The 25,137-nt window shown below is 42.2% G+C and overlaps 1 protein-coding gene across 1 annotated transcript; it reads left to right on the top strand.

Annotated features, from left to right (window-relative positions):
- Positions 1-23,639, top strand: LOC139422069 (solute carrier family 22 member 4-like). Its single transcript, XM_071173215.1, has 10 exons — positions 1-393; positions 9,730-9,833; positions 9,936-10,090; positions 10,175-10,346; positions 10,521-10,647; positions 19,682-19,782; positions 19,897-20,111; positions 20,198-20,380; positions 20,519-20,654; positions 20,745-23,639. The coding sequence occupies exons 1-10, from the start codon at positions 1-3 to the stop codon at positions 20,812-20,814; spliced, it is 1,656 nt and encodes a 551-aa protein (XP_071029316.1). The 3' UTR covers positions 20,815-23,639.
- Positions 23,640-25,137: the final 1,498 nt, after the last annotated feature.

The raw sequence follows: 25,137 nt of genomic DNA, 5'->3' as shown, positions 1-25,137 counted from the left end.
ATGAGAGATTACGATGGAATTACAGCTTTCTTGGGAACATGGGGACCCTTTCAGCGGACAATCTTCTTGGCATTGGCCATCAGCATCCTGCCCAATGGATTTACTGGTATTTATATAGTGTTTGTAGGCGATACCCCGCCACATGAGTGCTTTATTCCTGAGGATTATAATGTCAGTGACTTGTGGAGAAATGTGACCATCCCCATGGTGACAACGAATGGTGTGTCACAGCGTAGCTCGTGCTCAAGACTCAAACTGGAGACAGTTGAAAACTACTCTCGCCTGAATATCATTCCAAATGTGGATATCAACGTGAGTGAAATTGAGCTGGAGAGTTGCTTGGACGGTTGGAAATACAGCAAAGAGGTCTACCAGTCAACATTTGTCACGGAGGTGAGAAAAATGTATTGCAAATCACTGCAAACATGATTGACTATTACCAAGCACCTAAAAAATGGTGTGTATGATAATAAAAAGAGAATGAAAAGCAAATAATGTAGGTATTTTGGGGTTAGGCTTAACCCTAACCCTGAGGTATTTTGTCATTTCGAAAAACACAAAATACATTTGCAAGTGCCACGCATTCAACATTCTCAGTAACAGTAAAAAATAAAAATAAATGTTTTTTATTTACTATGACTGTGAAATGTGCTTGTATGACTACCGTAGTTGAATGCACTGACTGTTAGTCACACTGCATAAGACCCACTGGGCTAAAAACTGGCACACGTCATTTCAACAAATAAAATCAATGTGATGATGTTGTATCAATGTGGAAAACTGATTGGATTTGCAAAAATCATCAACATAAGGGAATTGTATTTTTTCCCATCCAACTCTTTAACCCTAAAACCAATGACATGGTGACATTCTGCTGTGACCAAAATGTAAATGTAAAAATGTACAATTGCACGCTGGGTATTATCATTGACTCTTATCACATCCTAGTGCCATCAGACTTCTGATACCAATGCAGGGTGAAAAGGGGTCACAAAATGGTGAATCACAAAAAGAAAATGGTATAGAAAATGATTATGTATTTTCAAAATACAAATTACAGGTCTCGATAGTATCTTGTTTCAAATACATTGGATTATAGTTCAGGTCAGTGAAATACAATGACAAAATAATCAGGTGTAATTTTAAATATGTATTTCAAATACATGTAACAGAAATACTGTTTTTATCGGTCGACCGATTAATCAGAATGGCCGATTAATTAGGGCCGATTTCAAGTTTTCATAACAATCGGAAATGGGTATTTTTGGACACCGATTTGACCGATTAAAAAAAATAAAAATAATTGACACCTTTATTTAAACTTTATTTAACTAGGCAAGTCAGTTAAGAACACATTCTATTTTCAATGACAGTGGGTTACCTGCCTTGGTGGGCTAACTGCCTCATTCAGGGGCAGAACGACAGATTTTTACCTTGTCAGCTCGGGGGATTCAATCTTGCAACCTTACAGTTAACTAGTCCAACGCTCCAACCACCTGCCTCACGAGGAGCACGCTTTTCACGTGAATGCAGTAAGAAGCCAAGGTAAGTTGCTAGCTAGCGTTAAACGTAATCAATCATAATCACTAGATATACAGTGCCTTGCGAAAGTATTCGGGCCCCTTGAACTTTGCGACCTTTTGCCACATTTCAGGCTTCAAACATAAAGATATAAAACTTTATTTTTTTGTGAAGAATCAACAACAAGTGGGACACAATCATGAAGTGGAACGACATTTATTGGATATTTCAAACTTTTTAAAAATCAAAAACTGAAAAATTGGGCGTGCAAAATTATTCAGCCCCTTTAAGCCGGATTTGGATACAAAAAGATTTCCCAAGCTTTAAACATCCCAAGGAGCACTGTGCAAACGATAATATTGAAATGGAAGGAGTATCAGACCACTGCAAATCTACCAAGACCTGGCCGTCCCTCTAAACTTTCAGCTCATACAAGGAGAAGACTGATCAGAGATGCAGCCAAGAGGCCCATGATCACTCTGGATGAACTGCAGATATCTACAGCTGAGGTGGGAGACTCTGTCCATAGGACAACAATCAGTCGTATATTGCACAAATCTGGCCTTTATGGAAGAGTGGCAAGAAGAAAGCCATTTCTTAAAGATATCCATACAAAGTGTTGTTTAAAGTTTGCCACAAGCCACCTGGGAGACACACCAAACATGTGGAAGAAGGTGCTCTGGTCAGATGAAACCAAAATTGAACTTTTTGGCAACAATGCAAAACGTTATGTTTGGCGTAAAAGCAACACAGTTGAACACACCATCCCCACTGTCAAACATGGTGGTGGCAGCATCATGGTTTGGGCCTGCTTTTCTTCAGCAGGGACAGGGAAGATGGTTAAAATTGATGGGAAGATGGATGGAGCCAAATACAGGACCATTCTGGAAGAAAACCTGATGGAGTCTGCAAAAGACCTGAGACTGGGACGGAGATTTGTCTTCCAACAAGACAATGATCCAAAACATAAAGCAAAATCTACAATGGAATGGTTCAAAAATAAACATATCCAGGTGTTAGAATGGCCAAGTCAAAGTCCAGACCTGAATCCAATCGAGAATCTGTGGAAAGAACTGAAAACTGCTGTTCACAAATGCTCTCCATCCAACCTCACTGAGCTCGAGCTGTTTTGCAAGGAGGAATGGGAAAAAAATTCAGTCTCTCGATGTGCAAAACTGATAGAGACATACCCCAAGCGACTTACAGCTGTAATCGCAGCAAAAGGTGGCGCTACAAAGTATTAACTTAAGGGGGCTGAATAATTTTGCACGGCCAATTTTTCAGTTTTTGATTTGTTAAAAAAGTTTGAAATATCCAATAAATGTTGTTCCACTTCATGATTGTGTCCCACTTGTTGATTCTTCACAAAAAAATACCGTTTAATATCTTTATGTTTGAAGCCTGAAATGTGGCAAAAGGTCGCAAAGTTCAAGGGGGCCGAATACTTTCGCAAGGCACTGTAACTACACACAGTTGATGATATTACTAGTTTATCTAGCGTGTCCCTCATTGCATATAATCGATGCAGTGCGCATTCGCGAAAAAGGTCTGTCATTGCTCCAACGTGTACCTAACCATAAACACCAATGCCTTTCTTAAAATCAATACACAGAAGTATATATTTTTTAACCTGTATATTTAAATCCAGGTTAGCAGGCAATATTAAGTTTGCTGAAAATAATTGCAGTTGACAATGAGAGAACGAGTTCATATTCTCTCTAACCCCCCTCACCTGGTTGACTAGGGCTTAACCCTTTGACGAGTACGATCACATATTTGTGATCATTGTTGAGTGGTCCCTGCAGCGTACCATCACAAATATGTGATTGGAACAGTAGCAACAGAACATATGATGTAACAAACTCGTCTAGTCAGCATTGTTGTCTGAAAAGCATCTTAACAATGTTTTGTACTGATGGGAAATAAAGGTCTTCACAACTTTATTCGTAAAATTCAACTTTTATTGTAATTTGTTTTGGTAAACTTCATCATCCAAGCATCACACAGAACACATCCACAGCCAAACTCATTCAATGAACCAGTCGAAATAACAGGTTGCACTGACAACAAAAAAAAAGAAAAAGTTATCAACCTAACAGCTAGTCTTGTTTACAGTGTACCACATCTCTGGTGAGCACAAGGGAGAAATGTAATGTTGTTTATTAAAGAGATGCTTGTCAGCTAAGCTAACAGCAGCTAAATGATTTAATATGGCAGCAGTAGTGGTCAGTGCCATTTCAGATGAGGGAGGACGATTTCTTTCCATGAGCATGGCCTTATTTTTATTACAGCATATTGGATGACTGTCATTCATATTCCATTCACCCAGTTTAATGTAACAGCGATAGGTTTAGGCTACTACATGATACTCAAATTTTCCCTATATCCATGATGAGGTTGCTATAACCTAGCCTATGAATGAAAGTTTGTATGTAGGTGCCCACGGGACGAGAGACAAATTTGATGTGACAGACAGTAACATTCAATACCGCCTTGCATACTCTTGCCTGCATCTTGCCTGCATCAGTCCAACAGTTGCAAACAATAGTTTCTACTGGACAAATTCAGGTATGTTAATCCCTGTTTTGTTCCGTTTGCTTCTGTTTAAGAAACATTTTTCAACAGAATTGTCGGAATGAATACAGGGGTCAATCGTAAACACAGTTCACAGTTTCATAGCAGCCACGTTGTATTCCTTCTCTCATCTATGTTATGCACTCTCCTCCTTTCACATTTTCTCTTCACTTGTGGATTTCAGTGCACAACACATCAGCTGTATGTCACCAGGCAAAAAAACACTTTCCAAGCCAAACCACTACACACAGTCTACATCGTTTTCACCATATTAGCTAAAGTAACGTCATAGTCAGCATAGCTAATAGAACTAACACATTAGTAAACCCGCTAAAATGATGCACGAATGTTGCAGTGTACAGTCAGTAAGCAGTTACACTGGCGGGCCCCGGTGGCAACAAATTAGTCAAACCACAAGCTTAGCTTGACTAGGAAGAGTTCCAGTGTTGTGTTGGATAGTCATAGCCAGCTAGCTAACATAGCATCCCTCTGTTTGAGCAGGGTGTTTCAGTAGGCTAAACTAGTTAGGTGCATTTGCCTACTAAGTAAGTGAAACTGAAATTGAAAAAAAATGTCAATCTCTCTCTATTTCTCTTTGCTTCTCCTTCATTTAGGAAGAAATCAATTTGCTAAAAAATGTTCAACTATTTTCTTTCTCTTTGAGTCAACTACTCACCACATGTTATGCACTGCAGTGCTAGCTGTAGCTTATGTGTCACGCCCTGACCATAGAGAGCCTTTTTATTCTCTATTTTGGTTAGGTCGGGGTGTGACTAGGGTGGGTGATCTAGGTTGTTTTATTTCTATGTTGGCCTGGTATGGTTCCCAATCAGAGGCAGATGTTTAGCGTTGTCTCTGATTGGGGATCATATTCAGGCAGCCATTTCCCCACTGTTTTTTTTGTGGCATCATGTTTATGTGTAGTTGCCTGTGAGCACTCCATAGCTTCACATGTCATTTGCTCTTTATTGTTTTTGTGCGTTTCACAAACAAAAAGATGTGGAACCCATATCATGCTGCGCCTTGTTCCGAATGTTATTAAGACAATCGTGACATTATGCTTTCAGTACTAGATTCATTCTCTGATCCTTTGATTGGGTGGACAACATGTCAGTTCATGTCGCAAAAGGGTTCTACCTGGAACCAACTGGGTTCTCCTATGGGGACAGCCGAAGAACCCTTATGGAACCCTTTTTTCTAAGAGTGTATACAAATATGATTATTCATTGATACCTTTGAAACCAGGTCTAGTTGCGGCCACAACTGCAGCAACCCCCCCAAACGGCTGGCAGTGTATGTTTCTACAAAGCTGTAGCTTCTACAAAGCAACATTGATAACATTAAATAATCTATTAATTGCGTACATTCTTGTACCATACGATAAATTATCAGTTCTAAATGTATCTTTTTCTTCTCTATGTTAGCTGCAACATGCTGTACTTTCTGCACGCATGATAGACATTTGCTGGCTGGAGCACAACTCCGGAGCCGGTGAGCATGAGGAGCATCTATAAATCCTGCTGCATAAATTCATTGCGGTCAGGTCAAACGAACATCAAAAATAAACAAGTCACTTGGAAAAAAACGTATCACAACTCTCGAGTCAGTAACCAGAGTCGTTCAAAAATAACAAATAGTTTGTGAACTGCACACCAAAACTTGATGCTGGTTTTGCTTTAGCTTGTCCAAAACACAGCGAATGCTGGTCGCCAGCAAAATCACAACAAAGTCTGGTCACCAGCAAAAACCAGCTAGACCATGCTGGTCAGAGAAGTTTGACCAGCTAGACCAGCTTGACCAGCATCTGACCAGCATAGACCAGCTTTAAATTTTCCTATCACACAATGACAACATCCCGCTTATGACTCTACACACTTGTTGGAGGCATTTGCAGTTCGTTTTGATTGTGTTTCAGATTCACATTTATTGTAAATAAGATTATAATATGTTTCTGAACACTTCTACATGAATGTGGATGCTACCATGATTATGGATAATTATGAATAAATCGTGAATAATGATGAATGAGAAAGTTACAGAGGCACAAAGATCATACCTATTACCAGGGGAGGTTAGCATTTGGTGGGAGTGTATGATATTTATCCTTCTGTAACCTTCGCACTTAACATTATTCACAATTAATTCATGATTATCCGTTGTTAGGTTCTGAACCAACAGAGTAAAAACTCAAACGGACGACTAGGAACATCTCAAACCAACTTTATTCATCCACTGGGTCATACAGCTGCAAAGACAAAGACATGTTTACACAATTACATATATTTATACACTCCTACTAGGCGGAGTCAACTCCTTGCACATCTAGACAGCCAATACATCTCTGTTGCTGGTCAGGAACTGAATTGGTTCCTCTCACTGGTGTAGTCATGGCCCTGCCTAATGCTAGGACCTTCATGGGCGTGGAGGTATACTGTATGTGTGTGAAATAGAACTGTTCCTTCTCACTTCATCTGACCTGACCTCGGGCTGAATTCCTCACCTCTCCCTAATCTACAAATGTCCTACCTTATCAGTGACTGAAACCAGACTGTTGTCCTTTACCTCCCTCCTTAGAAGCCATGAGACAGAAGTTAAAACATTCTGCACTCCCCCTTGTCTCACTCAGTAAAAGTAATCAATACCTTCTAGTATGATAACAAGAATTACTAAATTTCAAGCTAGAACCCAGCAGTCCCTCCCTTTTTAATAGTAACTCCATACTGTTCAACTATATATAAACTTCAAAACTTTGAGAAAATAAACCATATTCTCAGTGTATTTGTATGTTTACACCGCCGAGACTTATAACCTATGACTTATCACACTATGTACACTCTTATTCCCCTCCTTTTATACAACTGATCATGATATTTCAGCTGGAGCTTTTGACTTTCTCTTCCTAAGAGAGTGATAACAAAAGACTTGTAAAGCAAAATAAAATAAAAACACAAAACATGACAAGTATTAGTAAGTAAGTAAGAAGTTTGATAACAGGACGATTCCCGCACTCCCTTAGCCTGACTCTATACCTTTGGGATACTGTTCCGCTGGGGTCCACAAAAATGAAGGCTCTATACACCCCACGCTTGTACCCAGACTTCCTCTTCAGGCTGCAGGTTTACAAAAGGGGTTCCCACTCCGCCATATCATCCTAACTCAGCCCCCGTCTCCTCCTTCTCCCTCCATGGCCACCCGATATACAGTACATGTGCGATGGCCTGAATCAACTGGACCTCATATTGAGGTAAATCAGCACTGCATACACGTTTCAACATCAACGCCTTCAGAAGGTGATATCCCAGCAATGCTAACAAGGTCAACCCTGCTACCACTAACACTGCCCATGATGCATACTTTAAGATACCCTTCATTTGCGCCGTTGTCCAGTTCCATGTTGTTAATATAGCATCCTTCACCGCTCCTACCGCTCTCTCAAATATAGAGAGAATATAATGATATATAACAGTGAAGCTATCAGACAGTGTTATAGTGTAATAGTTCACAATCTATAGTATTAGCTCTATAACATGTCTACTATCTCACCCTTACGGAAACATCATGTTTCAGAGACAGGCCACCTTTGTTCCTGGCCTCTGACTTTTTTTTAAATGTAACCTTTATTTAACTAGGCAAGTGAGTTAAGAACAAATTCTTACTTACAATGACGACCTACACCGGCCAAACCCGGATAGCGCTGGGCCAATTGTGCGCCGCCCTATGGGACTTCCAATAACGGCCGGATGTGATACAGCCTGGATTCAAACCATGGGGTCTGTCGTGACGCCTCGAGCACTGAGATGCACTGCCTTAGACCGCTGCTCCACTCGGGAGCAAAGATCATTCCATCTAACCCATAACACGTTAATGACAACTGCTAGGCCACTTATAAAGTTATAAATGTACTAAAACGTTTTCAAGTCAATTAGTCAGTTTCCCCCCCAAAAAAACTATTACGAATTCCTGCGCCTGTCTCCAATCATTTATACAACGTGACAGAATAACCGACCCTAAATGGAGACAGCTGGAACTGGCCAATCTGACAACTTCGGCAGCTGTAACTGGCACATCCGATGCCGCTGCAACTTCGGCAGCTGCAACTGGCCCTGACCAACCCGCACCACGTTCCTGTGGTCGTCCTCGAGAACGGTGTCGTCCCGCTGCTGGTGCAGCGCGTCAGGGGAGGGTATGGCCCAGAGGAACAGTGCTGGGTTCCGGCAGGTGTCCAGGATGGTGGACATCCTGGACACTTCACTGACCAGGGATTTTCACCATCGGCGCCCTGACCAACCCGCACCACGACCATGTGGTCACCCACGGGGCCGGTGACGTAGACCTCCGGAACTAGTGCATAGAATGGGCAGCAGTACCGGGGGAATCCGTGACATTCCGCTGCAACTGGCCCGTCCGACGCCGCCGCAATTTCGGCAGCTGCAACTGATCCGTCCGGTGGTGCCGCAACTTCGGCAGCTGCAACTGGCCCTCTGATGCTGACACAACTTCGGCAGCTGCAACTGGCCCTCTGATGCTGACACAACTTTGGCAGCTGCAACTGGCCCTCTGATGCTGACACAACTTCGGCAGCTGCAACTGGCCCTCTGATGCTGACACAACTTCGGCAGCTGCAACTGGCCCTCTGATGCTGACACAACTTCGGCAGCTGCAACTGGCCCTCTGATGTTGACACAACTTCGGCAGCTGCAACTGGCCCGTCCGACGACGCAACTTCAGTAGCTGCAACTGGCCCTGATCAACTCGCCATGCGTTCCTGTGGTCGTCCTCGAGGCCAGTGTCGTCCTACTGCTGGTGCAGCGCGTCAGGGGAGGGGTATAGCCCAGAGGAGTGGTGCTGGGTTCCTGAGGTGGACATCCTGGGCACTTGGCTGACCAGGGATTTTCACCATCAGCTCCATCAGTGTCTGGGAGGGTACTGTCACAGATTCCCCCGGTACTGCTGCTCATTTCAAGCACCAGTTTCGGAGGTCTACGTCACCAGCCTCTAGGCATTACTGAACTGTCTCATTACACACACCTGATTCAAATTCCCCCTATTAGTAATTATATATCTGTGCCCTCTGTTCACCATTGTCTTGTCGGTTATTGTACCCATGTCCGTTGGTCTGTGAGTACCTGTGCTTTGTTATTTCGGCTTTCGTGCTGCATGTATTGTGCACTTGTTATTACAGGTCTCGCCCTGTGTAGTGTATTGCGAGTCTCGTTCCGTGTATTTAGTAGAGTTTTTACCTCGCTCTTCTGTTTGGGTTACGTCGATGTGTTTTGTATACGCGTTTGTTTTGGGCTTCGTCCCGTGCCTTTCGTGGCATGTTGTATATTTTGGGTGGATTATTAAACCCCCCTATTACGAATTCCTGCGCCTGTCTCCCAATCATTTATACAACGTGACAGGCAGTGTATGTTGCAGTTGTACTGTAATTACTGCATCCAGAAACTAACTGATGTGTTACTATGTTGTCTTGTCATCATTTTGCAATTCTACTGTGATTATTTTTGCAGTTACATCATACAACAGTTACTGGAATTCAGAATAACAGTTACTGCACAGTAACTGCAGTTTCACTTTTTGTAAAGGGTAGAGAAAATACATTTGTGTAAATGAGGAAATATGTGTATTTTGCAGTGGGATGTGGTGTGTGATAACGCGTACAAAGTTCCTTTGACCACATCAATTCACTACTTTGGTGCGCTTGTGGGAACATTCATCTCTGGCCAGATGTCCGACAGGTCAGTACTGTATCCTGTCATACTGTATACTCTCATACTGTGACCCTCAGTGCTAATGGAGAATCATGTGAGAAGTGACCTTGCATTCTTTTTCATCAATAGGTTTGGAAGAAAGCCAGCACTCTTCACTACTGTAATAATCCAGATTGTGGCCACATTCGCACAAATATTCTCCCCAAACTGGGAGGCATTCAGTATTATTTTCTTCTTTGTTGGCGCTGGATCCGTCTCCAACTATGTCATAGCGTATGTTCTAGGTAGGTTGAAAATAAGCATTCCTTGTAACTACAGTATCTCTTGTACATTTGGTCAATTTACTGAACTTGCATATCTGGTCCTAGGGACAGAAATACTGAGCCCTGGAGTTCGAGTGGTATTCTCCTCTCTTGGAGTGTTCCTGAGCTCTGCGATTGGCTACATGTTAATGTCACCTGTGGCATACTTCATCCGTGAGTGGAGGTGGTTGCTGGTGCCCATGGCAGGCTCTGGACTCATATACATGCCTCTATGGTGGTAAGCACAATTTATCCCCACAAAAAAAATGTTTTCCCGCAAAACCTTCTACTTAGTCAATGATCTGTGGCCTCTTCTTTCAGCAAGGTACATTACTTATTGCATACTTCATTAGCCTGACTGCACAAAGGGCTTCCGTTTAGTTTTTTTATGACTGTGTATGAATTGGTATAGGGTCATCCCAGAGTCTCCCAGATGGCTGCTCTCTCAGGGAAGAGTTGAGGAGGCTGAGGCCATACTGAGAGACGCTGCCAGGAGGAACAGAGTTGAAGCCCCAGAGGTCATCTTCACTCCCTCAGAGGTGAGCTAGCTTACTTAGCTACAGTTTAGCTTACGTCATTTCATAAAATAAACTTCCTAAGGATATGGATTAAAAAAAAAACATCCACAGAAGAATTACAAAAGTGTTTATGTCTTTGAATCTGATGTAAAATATATATTTTAGGTACCAATTCAGTTGAAGTCAAAGTCCTTTTTGCTGCAATACATAACCTGAATGAAGTAGATCAACCAATGGTAAATCATTTGAGAGGCTAATGCACTCCTTCCTGCTTTATGGCGTAATCCAGGTAATTCATCAGAATACTCTAGTTAAAGGTTTCTGACGTGTTTTAACCAATGCAGTGAATCACTGCAGAATAACAAACGTGAGATAGATGGTGGACTCTGTGCTAATGGAGATAAAGGATATGCAGGTAATAGAAAGCAGGGGCAACCTTCCCATTCATCACCATCTCTAAGACATGTCTTGAGACGTACGAATGCAGCTGCCACTGTATTGAAGACATTGTACGCAGTGTATCATAGTGCACTGCGCTTTATTACGAGTGATATGTTGGCTGGCCCTCTTTGAAGTCTCATAGACTGATGCATTAAACTGTTTTTGTTGATAAAGCCCTCCTGCATAAACTTCTGCCTTAACTTTCTTCATTGTTAACTTAAAGACGTTCTGTACAGGATACCAGACCCGGTCTCAGGGATGACTAACTCTGGAGATCCCCCCCCTTCGATTTCCAATGAGTTTGGTATATCTGCTCTTAGTAAAAAAAAAATGCATCATTGTCACGCCCTGACCTTAGATATCTCTGTTTTCTATATATTTTGGTTAGGTCAGGGTGTGACTAGGGTGGGTACTCTAGATTTTGTATGTCTAGGGGTTTTTGTATGCCTATGTTGGCCTGATATGGTTCCCAATCAGAGACAGCTGTTTATCGTTGTCTCTGATTGGGGATCATATTTAGGTAGCCATTTTCCTCATTTGTGTTGTGTGATCTTGTCTATGCATAGTTGCCTGTCTGCACTATTTGTATAGCTTCATGTTTGGTTGTTTGTTGTTATGTTAGGTGAGTTTCAGTTTATAAAAATTATGTGGAACTCTACTCATGTTGCGCCTTGGTCTCATCATTATGACGAACGTGACAATCATGTGTGGAATGATCTCCAACGTTCGTAAACATTTTTGGAATTGGTGCCTCTAGGGCATTTCAGAAAGCTGTTGGAGGACCTTTTATCTTGAAGAATGTGTTTTTTTATGATTGTGTTTTGCTTTTTGTGTATTGTGTGCAATTACGTGTATTTTGTGTATATGAATGTGTAGTTTCATGTGTACATTGTATTTTTATGTGTATTGCGGTGCTATACAGGGCTTATCTGGAATAGAGACCTTGGTCTCAGCATTGACTCCCTGTCAATGTAAAGGTTAGTTAAATCAAAATGTCTTAAATATATAAGACATCTTAGAAATAAGACATTAAGACATTAAGTTATATTTTTTTGGGGGGGGCTATGGCAGTCAATTGAGAAAACAGTATTTCTGTCTTCTCAACTCACTATCACATACTTTTAATGTGGGGCTAAGACAGTCAATTGCAAATTAGTCTGACATAATGTCTCATATCTCACCACCACTAATGAGATGGGTGCGTTTGATGCATGTCGGGTTGGAGCTTGTCAAAGTAAGGGGGCGTGGTCGTCAGTGTGCACCTCATCTCTGCAGTCACATCCAACCTGGATTGATATTTGGTTTTAATGCAGACGAGAGCACTGAACCCAGCTTCACACAGATACTGTATGAGCTGACGAAGGGTACCAGGACTTTTAATGCTCACAAGGAGACGGCAGGGTATTCCCTTTGAGTCAGGAACCAAAACTCCTCTGTCGTGACCCGTAAATGTGTCATAAAGTAACCGACACCGCCACCTGGTGGAAAGTTTGCGCACCAGGACTCTAAAGATTCAGGTTCAATCAGAGTGGCCAGTTGGGAACCACATCAGTGACCAACAAAAAGGAGGCAGAGCTTCAACAAACAGTATAGATTTTTTTGGGGGAACAGAGGTAGGTACAAATTTAGGCCACACACTAATGGCCGAAAGTGAAATTTTATTCCACAAAAATAAAAAAAAAGGTATTTCTCCAGTTTAGGGGGTGGGGAAATCCATTCATGGTTTTCCTTCTGCTCTGTCCATTCCAGAAACACCCCCTGTGGGTTAGGCCTGTAGCACAAATAAATGATGTGCCGTACAATGCCACACATTTAACTTTGAACATATGGTTAGAATAAACCAGTCTACTCATTAAAATGAGAAATCCGTTCACTAAAATCCAGTCCAATGGAAAAGAGTTAAACTGTGAACGTCCCTGTTACTCCAGTCTGTGTTTTCCATCAATGTGGCCAGAGCTCCGCCCCTTTTCCAGTTTCTGAGATCCTCCCCCTTAAACCCACCTTCCTCTACTTTCTTCACTGCCTCAGCATATGACAACTTCTGCTCTACTCTAACCCTGGAAACCTCAACCTGCCTCTCTTGCACGAGACATTTCTGATCCCCAGCTCCATGGGCACCCCTACAATTAACACATTCCACTACTTTCCCCAATACCACACATTCCTTTGTCTCATGCCCTTCTGCACATTTCTCACACCTTGGACCCTCCCTCCTACACACTGCTGCCACATGCCCATACGCTTGACACCTGTAACATCGTAATGTATTCGGCACATACGCTCATATAGGATAACTTATGTCCTAACTTCACCTTGTCAGGCAAAGAATCAACTTAAGAACAGACATTGACTCTTCTGTTTCCCCACTCTCGCCACCCTGTCTGTGTCACATCAAACGACGAGCATCACATACACAGGGAATCTTTGCCCTCAGCTGGTCAACGTTTATATCTACTGCTACCCCAGTTATCTTTCATTGGTTCCCTTTTCTTGCCCCCATTCGTTTGACTTCGAGCGCATTCTTCCTCTGCCCAACAGAAACACAAATCACACAAAATGCGCACACACAAAAAAAGAGTGAGAGCAAGCCATTTCCTGGTAGAATTCAAAATATTTTATTTAGGCATATCATGACTCTCCTCCACTTTTCGCCACCTGTCCTCGGGTGCACTTTGCAACTACTTTAGGCCCATTTATTTTTCTCACTATTGGAGTTGGGAGGGGTGTCTTCCCATGTTCCTCCTTGGTGACCGTCTGGGGTATTGGACATCAGTCTGCCCCTGGTTCTCCACCGGGGTCTCTTGTCGGGGGCATGCTCTGGAGTACCTTCCTCTGTTCCATAGCATCAGCCATTGATAAGACATGGTTTGGATTTGACCATATTTCCCTTCAGAGCACACTGGCTTAGTCTTCCTCTGGGCATCCTTCCCCACTTTTCCACAGGCAGAGGTAGATTTTTCAGGGGGTAGACTCACCAGGTCCTTTATGAAAAGTTTTATTGCACACATGTTCAGGTTAAGATGTTACATCCACCTCGACTGCCCTTTCCTTTTCTGTGTGAATCTTGGCCATTCCAACATGGCCATTCCTCCCATGGATTTGGCTGCATACTGATGCTTTTCTGGGTCCAAAACCCGACGAGTGAGTACCCCATCTTTGAGCTCTAGACTAGCCCTCTCCAATAGGAGGCGGCGCACAGCTGCAGTCTCCCAGTTATTTTCTCCATCGGAAGGTCTTGCCCCTTGGGCAACATATGGATGTTGACATCTGAGGGAGGGATCTCGTTCTTGTAGCTCCTCCCAGTGCTCAGGGTCCTGGCTCATTTGGACAATGTTCACCATGGTTGGTTCTGTTTGACAAATGAGAGGTACCAGAGCATCCCAACATAATCCAATAACATTCCTTCCTAATATGGGTAGATTTCCAGGGTTATGAATTTCATTTCTTGAAATCACAATTTCTCTGTTCCTCAACAACCAAGGTCCCCACCTTTACCTCTGCCAGCACATACCCTACATAGGGGATTTGCAAACCATTTTCTGCACTCAACGTCAGCTGACCAAGGTCCTCTTTGGGGCCAATCTCCTGTGAGGGTGTTAAAACAAGCTTCTGTCATCAGGGCAAGTTGAGATCAAGTAATGATTAAAAGGTTCACATTTCTTCCATTTGAATGAGTTCATCTTCAGGGCATGTGCCTACCAAACTTGGCCTGTATGTATAGTCTTGCTTGGGCCCTTCAAGCCTTCTCCTGTCATAGTTGCCGCTTCAGTTTACGTCAAAAAATAAACAATCATACTGTATATCCATTGTTTTTGTAAAAAATTGCTCAAGCCCATTACATTTGGTTGGGAATCATTGATGGACAGCAATAAGTCAACCTTGCCTCTGATTTTCAATTCTTGCCCTGACTTCTAATGAGGCCATTTCACCCTAAATGCAGCATGGCCAATGCAGACGTCACATTGACCATACATCCAGATGCACAATGCACTTCTCCCTCCAGAATGTGCGCTCTCCCGCCAATCTGTGCACATTCATTGTTTCCCTGCATTGTGTTAATTGTTTGCATTTGACTTTTAGTGTCTATCAATTCCCCATTACATATATCACCAGTAGTACATTCACAGTTAATTCATATAATTTCAAGTCTACAATGTTTGTTACTTTGGTTATGGTTACGGTTTAGTTTTAATGCGTTCAATATTATTATTCCAGTCTTCCTGTTCTCATTGTCGGAGTGGACACATTGTTTGCGGAGTGCAAAAACTATGCTACACTTGTGAGAAAGTTTTGGGTTTATTTAATTCCATTTACGAGTTCTGTCAATTTAGTCATTGTCTTTGTTTGGAGCGTTCCTATCAATGTTGAGAAACACAGACGCATTGAACTAGGCCTATAAGCTACAGTACCTGGCCCGCGGGCAAATTTAGGCATATACATGTACCAATTTGGGGATCTGATAGTATTTCTGATTGGTTTAACGCACCACCTCTAATGACCTGTGGAGCTTCTCAAAGTAATGTTTTCTTCGCCTTAAACAGCAAGCAAACAAAGTGTGTTTTTACCAGGGGCGCAACTTTCACTGGGGGCAGGGGTGACATGTCCTCCCCACAATCTGAAATTGCATTTCTGTCCCCAACAGTTGTATCATTTGAATGTGATACAAAACAAGGCATCGCAGTGCTTTTGGACCATACAGACGCCTCTGAGTGGTCAGGTAAAATTGTATGTCCCCCCCCACATCTAAAACTAATGTTGTGCCCCTGGTTTTTACATCACTCTAGATGTTTTTACATCCATTTTTATAACCATTGAGAATTACAATAATTCCTCAATGTATTAGAACAATCTTTCCAGCTCTCTGCCTTTTGATAGCCACTCAGCGTGAAGGGGAAAAATGTCATGTTCTGATCCAGTGGAAACGTCATAAAATAGGCTTCTCATCAGTGCTTAGTTGATTATTGGAATCAGCTGTGTAGTGCTGGGACAAACACCAAAATGTACACCCCTTGGGGTCCCTTGGGGTCCCGAGAACCTAGTTTGGGAAACACTGCTCTATTGAATATCAATATACAAACTCTCAATCAGGGGTTTTTCATAACTTTATTTGTTTTAATAAAAATGTGTCATCTTGTTATTATCATTATAAAAATAGATACATACTGATTGTACAAAACATTAAGAACCGCTACTCTTTCCATGACATAGACAATGACAAGGTGAATCCACGTGAAAGCTATGATCCCATATTAAAGACTTGTTAAATCCACTTCATTCAGTGTAGATGAAGGGGAGGAGACGGGTTTAAGAAGGATTTTTAAGCCTTGTGACAATTGAGACATGGATTGTGTATTTGTGCCATTCAGAAGGTGAATGGGTAACCCAAAATGACTGCCTCGCCTGGTTCACCAACTCTTTCTCAGAGAGAGTTCAGTGTGGCAAATTGGAGGGCCTGTTGTCCGGACCTCTGGCAGTCTCTATGGGGGTGCCACAGTGTTCAATTCTTGGACCTACTCTTTTCTCTGTATATATCAATGTCGCTCTTGCTGTTGGTGATTCTCTGATCCACCTCTACGCAGACGACACCATTCTGTATGCATCTTGCCCTTCCTTGGACACTGTGTTAACAAACCTTCAAACGGGCTTCAATGCCATACAACACTCCTTCTGTGGTCTCCAACTGCTCTTAAATGCAAGTAAAACTAAATGCATGCTCTTCAACCGATTGTTGCCCACACCTGCCCGCCCGCCTAGCATCACTACTCTGGACGGTTCTGACAACTACAAATACCTAGGTGTCTGGTTAGACTGTAAACTCTCCTTCCAGACTCATATTAAGCATCTCCAATCCAAAATTAAATCTAGAATCAGCTTCCTATTTTGCAACAAAGCCTCCTTCATTCATTCTGCCAAACACACCCTTGTAAAACTGACTATCCTACCGATCCTTGACTTTGGCGATGTCATTTACAAAATAGCCTCCAACACTCTACTCAGAAAATTGGATATAGTCTATCACAGTGCCATCCGTTTTGTCACCAAAGCCCCATATACTACCCACCACTGCGACGTGTATGCTCTCGTTGGTTGGCCCTTGCTACATATTCGTCGCCAAACCGACTGGCTCCAGGTCATCTATAAGTCTTTGCTTGGTAAAGCCCCGCCTTATCTCAGCTCACCCGTCACCATAGCAACACCCACCTGTAGCACGCGCTCCAGCAGGTATAGTACAATGGTCATCCCCAAAGCCAACACCTCCTTTGGCCGTCTTTCCTTCCAGTTCTCTGCTGCCAATGACTGGAACGAATTGAAAAATCACTGAAGCTGGAGACTTACATCTCCCTCGCTAACTTTAAGCATCAGCTGTCAGAGCAGCTTACCGATCACTGTACCCGTACACAGCCCATCTGTAAATAGCACACCCAACTACCTCATCCCCATATTGTTTTTTTTGTTGCACCCAGTATCTCTACTTGCACATCATCATCTGCACATCTATCACTCCAGTGTTAATGCTAAATTGTAATTATTTCCCCACTATGGCCTATTTATTGCCTTACCTCCCTAACCTTACTACATTTGCACACATCGTACATATATTTTCTATTGTGTTTTTGACTGTAAATTTGTTTATCCCATGTGTAACTCTGTGTTGTTGTTTTTGTTGCACTGCTTTGCTTTATATTGGCCAAGTTGCAGTTGTAAATGAGAACTTGTTCTCAACTGTTCTACCTGGTTAAATAAAGGTGAAATAAAAAAATATATATATAATTTTTTAAAGATTTAAGTGCCTTTGAACGGGGTAAGGTGGTAGGTGCCAGGGGTATCAGGTTGTTTCAAGAACAGCAATGCAGGCCTCCCGGGTGGCGCAGTGTTTAAGGGCGCAGTACTGCAGCGCCAGCTGTGCCACCAGAGATTCTGGGTTCGCGCCCAGGCTCTGTCGTAAGTGGCATTGACCGGGAGGCCCGTGGGGCGGCGCACAATTGGCCTAGTGTCGTCCGGGTTAGGGAGGGTTTGGCCGGTAGGGAAACAATTGTTAACAGACAGATTATTTCTCTTATTACTGTATCTTATTACTGTATCACAAGTCCAGTGGGTCAGAAGTTTGCATATACTAAGTTGTCTGTGCCTTTAAATAGCTTGGAAAATTCCAGAAAATTATGCGATGGCTTTAGAAGCTTCTGATAGGCTAATTGACATAATTTGAGTCAATTGGAGGTGGACCTGTGGATGCATTTCAAGACCTACCTTCAAACTCAGTGCCTCTTTGCTTGACATCATGGGAAAATCAAAAGAAATCAGCCAAGACCTTAGAAAAAGATTGTAGACCTGCAATCTCTGGTTCATCCTTGGGAGCTATTTCTAAATGCCTGAAGGTACCATGTTCATCTGTACAAACAATAGTACGCAAGTATAAACACCATGGGATGCGTTTTGTCTCCAAGAGATGAACGTACTTTGGTGCAAAAAGTGTAAATCAATCCCAGAACAACAGCAAAGGACCCTGTGAAGATGCTGGAGGAAACAGGTACAAAAGTATCTATATCCACATTAAAACGAGTCCTATATCGACTTTACCTGAAAGGCCGCTCAGCAAAGAAGAAGCCACTGCTCCATAACCGCCATCAAAAAGCCAGACTATTGTTTGGCCATAATGACCATCGTTATGTTTGGAGGAAAAAGGGGAAGGCTTGCAAGCCGAAGAACACCATCCAAACCGTGAAGCACAGAGGTGGCAGCATCATGTTGAGGGGTGCTTTGCTGCAGGAGGGACTGGTGCACTTCACAAAATAGATGGCATCATGAGGGAGGACAATTATGTGGATATATTGAAGCAACATCTCAAGACATCAGTTAAAGCTTGTTCGCAAATGGGTCTTCCAAATGGACAATGACCCCAAGCATGCTTCCAAAGTTGTGGCAAAATGGCTTAAGGACAACAAAGTCAAGGTATTGGAGTGGCCAACACAAAGCCCTGACCTCAATCCTATAGAACATTTTTGGGCAGAACTGAAAAAGCGTGTGCGAGCAAGGAGGCCTACAAACCTGACTCAGTGACACCAGCTCTGTCAGGAAGAATGGGCCAATATTGTGGGAAGCATGTGGAAGGCTACCCAAAATGTTTTACCCAAATTAAACAATTTAAAGGCAATGCTACCAAATACTAATTGAGTGCATGTAAACTTCTGACCCACTGGGAATGTGAAAAGTAAAATCATAAATAAATCATTCTCTCTACTGAAACAAATAATTTTTACTAGGATTAAATGTCAGGAATTGTGAAAAACTGAGTTTTAATGTATTTGGCTAAAGTGTAAGTAAACTTCTGACTTCAACTGTGTGTGTGTGTGTGTGTGTGTGTGTGTGTGTTAAAATGTTGTCAAGCGCTTTGCATTGCATGTCTTCGTGATGACATGGCACAAAATATCATGGTGTGTAATGAGACACAGTCCATGTCTCAAGACAAGTCTTAGAAATGTGTTTTAAGATGACTCAAGACATCTTGAGACACAGGGGATGGCTGGGTATGAATTTACTCAACAAATGTCAACCATTATGCATTTTGCTTTTAAAAATGATGTATCCTGATGATGACTTACCCACATATCACCAGGTAGAAGATGCTCTGGCCATGAAGGACATGAAACACAACATTCTGGATGTCATGAGGAGCAGCAACATGCTCTCAATCACAGTTCTGTGTTCCCTTCTGTGGTAAGTCCTAGCAGCTGAAGTCCTAAACAATATCAATGGCTCTGAATACGACTTTGTTTGTGCCTGTTTATCCTGCTCAATAGGCTCTGTATCTTTGATTTCCCTTCTCTGCAGGATGATAATCTCCTGTGGTTACTTTGCCCTGATTTTGAACACAAACAACCTCAATGGAAATCCCTATATCAACTGCTTCCTGTCTGGAGTTGTAGAAGTGCCCGCCTATTTCATCGTCCTGGTGCTTCTCAGATACTGTTCCAGACACTTATGCCAGTCCTCCACTCTCTTCCTAGGTGGCACTGTTATTCTCTTCATTAACATTGTCCCAACAGGTAAAATTAATTGACAGTCTCATGGGGAGTCTCATTTACATATATTTATCACCCAGTTTACACCTGGCTGTCTCTCTATGTTTCAGATCTCCCAGAAGTGGCCGTCTTTCTGGAGATGGTGGGGAAGTTTGCCATCACCGCAGCATTCTGTGTGGTGTACGCCGTCACGTCGGAGCTCTTCCCCACCGTGGTTAGGAACATGGCTATGGGGACGTGCTCCATGGCAGCACGCATAGTCACCATCCTCTCCCCCTTCATCATCTACCTCGGTAAAACCTGACTCACGGTCCCTTTCTTTGTTCAGTGGAGATGAACAAGATTGACAATGTCTCGCACTGTGAATTTGCTTTGCTGATATTCAGACCCCTCCCTTGGTACTGAAAACGTCTTGATTTTGTTATTTGCAGGAAATTACTACAAGTACCTCCCATACATATTTATTGGTAGCCTGGCAATATTTGGGGGTCTGTGCTGCTTCATTTTACCTGAGACATATGGGAGGGTGTTGCCAGAAACCATCTCACAGATGCAACAAATCAAAGGGTGAGTTAAACTGTCCGTCCTTCTTTATGTCCATCCGTATGTATATGAATTAAGAATTGTTTCAAATACGTGTTTTGGTCTGTTCTACAGGTGTCGATGCAACACAGACCAAGATACCAAAAACATTGACAGCAAATCTGAGTTTCGGGAAGGAGTCTAAATTGTGATTTGCGAATCTTCTACTATACAATTGTTTTGTCTTGTGGTGTGTTAAAAACTACAAAACGGTATTCTGGTTTGTAATTATTAGCTATCTTTTACTTTTATGAAATTGTACTGTGCATTCGGAAAGTATTCAGACCCTTGACTTTTCCACATTTTGCTACATTACAGCCTTGTTCTAAAATTGATTAAATTGTTTTTTTTCTCTCATCAATCTACACACAACACCCCATAATGACAAAGCAAAAACAGTTGTTTTTTTGTGGAAAAAGATATCAACATATACTGAAATATGATATCTACATAAGTATTCAGAACCTTTACACAGTACTATGTTGAAGTACCTTTGGCAGCGATTACAGCCGGGAGTCTTCTTGGGTAGGATACTACAATCTTGGCACACCTGTATTTGGGGAGTTTCTCCCATTCTTCTCTGCAGATCTTCTCAAGATCTGTCAGGTTGAGCGTCGCTGCACGGCTATTTTCAGGTCTCTCCAGAGATGTTCGATCGGGTTCAAATCCGAGCTCTGGCTGGGCCACTCAAGGTCATTCCGAGACTTGTCCAGAAGCCACTCCTGCGTTATCTTGGCCCTGTGCTTAGGGTCATTGTCCTGTTGGAAGGTGAACCTTCGCCCCAGTCTGAGGTCCTGAGCGCCCTGGCAAAGGTTATCATCAAGAATCTGTCTGTAATTTACTCTGTTCATCTTTCCCTTTAATCCTGACTAGTCTTCCAGTCCCTGCCGCTGAAAAACATCCCCACAACATGATGGTGCCACCACTATGCTTCACCATAGGAATGGTGCCAGGTATCCTCCAGACGTGACTTTTGGCATTCAGGCCAAAGAGCTCAATCTTGGTTTCATCAGACCAGAGAATCTTGTTTGGTCTGAGAGTTCTTTAGGTGCCTTTTGGCAAACTCCAAGTGGGCTGTCATGTGCCTTTTACTGAGGAGTGGCTTCCCTCTGGCCACTCTACCATTAAAACCTGATTGGTGGAATGCTGTAGAGATGATTGTCCTTCTGGAAGTTTCTCCCATCTCCACAGAGGAACTGAAGCTCTGTCAGAGTGGCCATCAGGTTCTTGGTCACCTCCTTGACCAAGGCCCTTCTTTCCTGGTTTCTAAGTTTTGCCAGGCGGCCAGCTCTAGGAAGTCTTGGTGGTTCCAAGCTATATGGACAGTTCCAGTTCCTTGGTTTTTGCTCTGACATGCACTGTCAACTGAGGGACCTTATATAGACAGGTATGTGCCTTTCCAAATCATGTCCAATCAATTAAATTTACCACAGGTGGACTCCAATCAAGTTACAGAAACATCTCAAGGATGATCAATAGAAGCAGGATGCACCTGAGCTCAATTTAAAGTCTCATAGCAAAGGGTCTAAATATGTATGTAATAAGGTATTTCAGTTTATTTTATTTTATATAAATTAGCAAAAATTTCCCATTATGGGATATTGTGTGTAGATGGACTTGAAACAAAATGCATTTAATCAATTTTATAGTAAGGCTGTAATGTAACGAAATGTGAAAAAAGTCTGAATACTTTCCGAATGCACTGTATACTGTAAAATAAAAAAAGCTTATTTCTATCAAATTGTATACACAAATCTGTTTACATCCTGGATAGTGAGCAGTTCTCTTTTGTCATATCAACATGCTGATTAAACAGCATGATAATTACACAGGTGCACCTTGTGCTGGGGACAACAACAGGCCACTCTAAAAATGTGCCGTTTTGTCACACAACACAATGCCACAGATGTCTCAAGTTTTGAGGGAGCATACAATTGTCATGCTGACTGCAGGAACGTCCACCAGAGCTGTTGCTAAATACTTTTATATTGTATTCTCTACCATTAGCCTCCTCCAATGTTGTTTTAGAGAATTTGGCAGTACGTCCAACCAGCCTCACAACCACAGACCAAGTGTATGGTGTCGCCTGGGCGAGCGGTTTGCTGATGTAAACGTTGTGAACAGAGTGCTCCATGGTAGGGTTATGGTATGTGCAGGCTTAAGCTACTGTACGGACAATGAACACTATACTTGTATTTTATCGATGGCACAGAGATACCATGACAAGATCCTGAGTCCCATTGTCGTGCCATTCATCCGCCGCCATCACCTCAAGTTTCAGCATGATAATGCACGGCCACATGTTTCAAGGCTCTGTACACAATTCCTGGAAGCTGAAAGTGTCCCAGTCCTTTTCTGGCCTGCATACTCACCAGACATGTCACCCATTGAGCGTGTTTGGGTTGCTCTTATCGATGTGTACAATAGCGTGTTCCAGTTCCTGCCAATATCCAGGAATTTCGCACAGCCATTGAAGAGGAGTGGGACAACATTACACATGCCACAATCAACAGCTTGATCAACTCTATGTGAAGGAGATGTGTCGAGCTGCATTAGGCATATGGTGGTCACACCACATACTGACTGGTTTTCTGATACACACACCTACCTTTTTAAAAGTTATCTGTGACCAAGAGGTGCATATCTGTATTCACAGTCATGTAAAATCCATAGATTAGGGCCTCATTAATTTATTTCAATTGACTGATTTCCATACATGAACTCAGTAAAATCTTTGAAATTGTTGCATGTTGCATTTAGATATTTGTTCAGTATATATAGCCAAGTTAACCTTACTCATTGTGTTTCTATTGGATAAAATCGTCTGGTAGATGGCATATATTGTTACTCCTTTTTGTGTTTTACTTTTCTATTGCTCTATTTTCTTTCTCTCTGCATTGTTGGGGAGGGCCCGTCAAAGTATTTCACTGTAGGTCCACACCTGTTGTGACAAATACATTTAGTTTCAAATTGAACACTTCTCCTGTGCCTTATTGTTGGTGTTGAGGTTACGTCATGTGTTTAAGTTAAATGACAATCAGTCTTATTTGAATTGAAATATGCACTTTTATAATCATATTTGTTTTCCGTAGAGCAGATTGTATTGAATTCTATGCATAAAGATTGTTGCAGGTTACTTAGACATCAATTAGAACCTATTGAGATGACTAATGCTCAGTATTTTGTTTGGGCTTTTTCTAGATATCATCATCATGGCCTACTATGCACTGCTATTCAATACCAATAACCTGCATGGGAATTCCTATATCGACTTCTTCCTGTCTGCAGCTGTAGAAGTGCCAGCCTACATAATCGCTATGTTACTGCTGAAATGTTGCTATCGAAGATTCTGCCAGTCATCCACTCTGTTTCTTGGCGGTTCTGTTAATCTCTTCAGATTATCCCAGCAGGTAATGTTAAATTGTCATCTCTAGTCTAGGGGATACACAATCAACATTGGACTGTTAATAAAGTGGATGTACATAATCTTGCCCTCTTTTACCAGGTAATTATTACAAGTAACTGCCATATGTTTTGATTGGGAGTCTGGCTGTGTTATCCAGCCTACGTTGTTTCGTTCTACCAGAGAGTTTTGGAAAGGTTCTCCCTGAGACAATACCACAGATGCAGAAGCTTAGAGGGTAATTCATGTATTTCATAGGTGTTATAATAGTTAATAGCATATGGTAACGTTTCATAGCTTGTTCTTATGATGGCATAATGATAATAGCAACAATAATGAAAACAACAATGTTTATTAGTAACATAATTACAGCAATTATCATTAGGAATAGTATTAGAATTATAATAACAGTAGTACGAGTTTTAGGCTGCAAGTATACAGTGGGGAGAACAAGTATTTGATACACTGCCGATTTTGCAGGTTTTCCCACTCACAAAGCATGTAGAGGTCTGTAATTTTTTATCATAGGTACACTTCAACTGTGAGAGACGGAATCTAAAACAAAAATCCAGAAAATCACATTGTATGATTTTTAAGTAATTCATTTGCATTTTATTGCATGACATAAGTATTTGATACATCCGAAAAGCAGAACTTAATATTTGGTACAGAAACCTTTGTTTGCAATTACAGAGATCATACGTTTCCTGTAGTTCTTGACCAGGTTTGTACACACTGCAGAGGGATTTTGGCCCACTCCTCCATACAGACTTTCTCCAGATCCTTCAGGTTTCGGGGCTGTCGCTGGGCAATACAGACATTCAGCTCCCTCCAAAGATTTTCTATTGGGTTCAGGTCTGGAGACTGGCTAGGCCACTCCAGGACATTGAAATTCTTCTTACGGAGCCACTCCTTAGTTGCCCTGGCTGTGTGTTTTGGGTCGTTGTCATGCTGGAAGACCCAGCCACGACCCATCTTCAATGCTCTTACTGAGGGAAGGAGGTTGTTGGCCAAGATCTCACGATACATGGCCCCATCCATCCTCCCCTCAATACGGTGCAGTCG

Source organism: Oncorhynchus clarkii, chromosome 12 (genome assembly GCF_045791955.1).
Source record: "Oncorhynchus clarkii lewisi isolate Uvic-CL-2024 chromosome 12, UVic_Ocla_1.0, whole genome shotgun sequence".
NCBI classification, from domain to species: Eukaryota; Metazoa; Chordata; class Actinopteri; order Salmoniformes; family Salmonidae; genus Oncorhynchus; species Oncorhynchus clarkii.
This window is presented reverse-complemented; position numbering and strand designations above follow the sequence as displayed.